This window comes from Nestor notabilis, unplaced genomic scaffold, assembly GCF_000696875.1.
Source record: "Nestor notabilis isolate BGI_N333 unplaced genomic scaffold, ASM69687v1 scaffold20071, whole genome shotgun sequence".
Classification (NCBI taxonomy): Eukaryota; Metazoa; Chordata; class Aves; order Psittaciformes; family Psittacidae; genus Nestor; species Nestor notabilis.
The window spans coordinates 1-545 of record NW_009913591.1 but is presented as its reverse complement, the minus strand read 5'-3'; the positions used below and the strand labels follow the sequence as shown (position 1 = coordinate 545).

General features: G+C 64.8%; 1 protein-coding gene across 1 annotated transcript in view; it reads right to left on the bottom strand.

Moving 5' to 3' along the window:
- Positions 1–217, bottom strand: part of LOC104412526 (exostosin-1-like) — a gene marked incomplete at its 5' end in the record, with an annotated part of 2,925 nt that extends 2,708 nt beyond the window's left edge. The window contains 2 exon segments of the mRNA XM_010023268.1: positions 10–63; positions 138–217. Of these exon segments, the coding sequence (XP_010021570.1) occupies positions 10–63; positions 138–217 (134 nt within the window).
- Positions 218–545: the final 328 nt, after the last annotated feature.

Below are 545 nucleotides of genomic sequence, written 5' to 3'. Positions count from 1 at the left end.
GTCGATGGCCTCCGCGAAGGGCAGCTCCCAGCCATCACTCAACAGCACGGGGATACAGGCAGCCTGCGGCAGGACCCACACAGGCTGGGACAGAGCCCCCGGACCCCGGGGAGGGGCGTCCCCTGTCCCCGCGGTACCTGCAGTGCCTCCAAGAAGCGGAACGAGCCCAGGCGCCTGCCCCGGGGCACGATGCAGAAGGTGGTCCTGATAGTCAAACCTGGGATGGGAGATGGGGGGGGAGTCAGGCTCAGCCTCACCCCTGAGCATCTGGGGTCTTGCTGGCACCCTGCAAGGATGAGCATCCCTCCCGGGGGGGAAGGAGCCAGCCCAGGGCGGTGCTAGGATCAATCTGGGCTGATTTGGCTCCAAACAGCCTTAGTTCCAACCAGGCCAGTGAAGCAGAGGCACCTTGGGTGATGGAGGGATGTACCTGCGCACTGCTGAGAAAGGAGGGGTCCGGATAGGACCCTGGTGTGCTCTGAAGGCATCACCCAGCTCCCTCCACCCACCCGGAATGAAACCACACGCAAAGCCGGCGCCTGAAC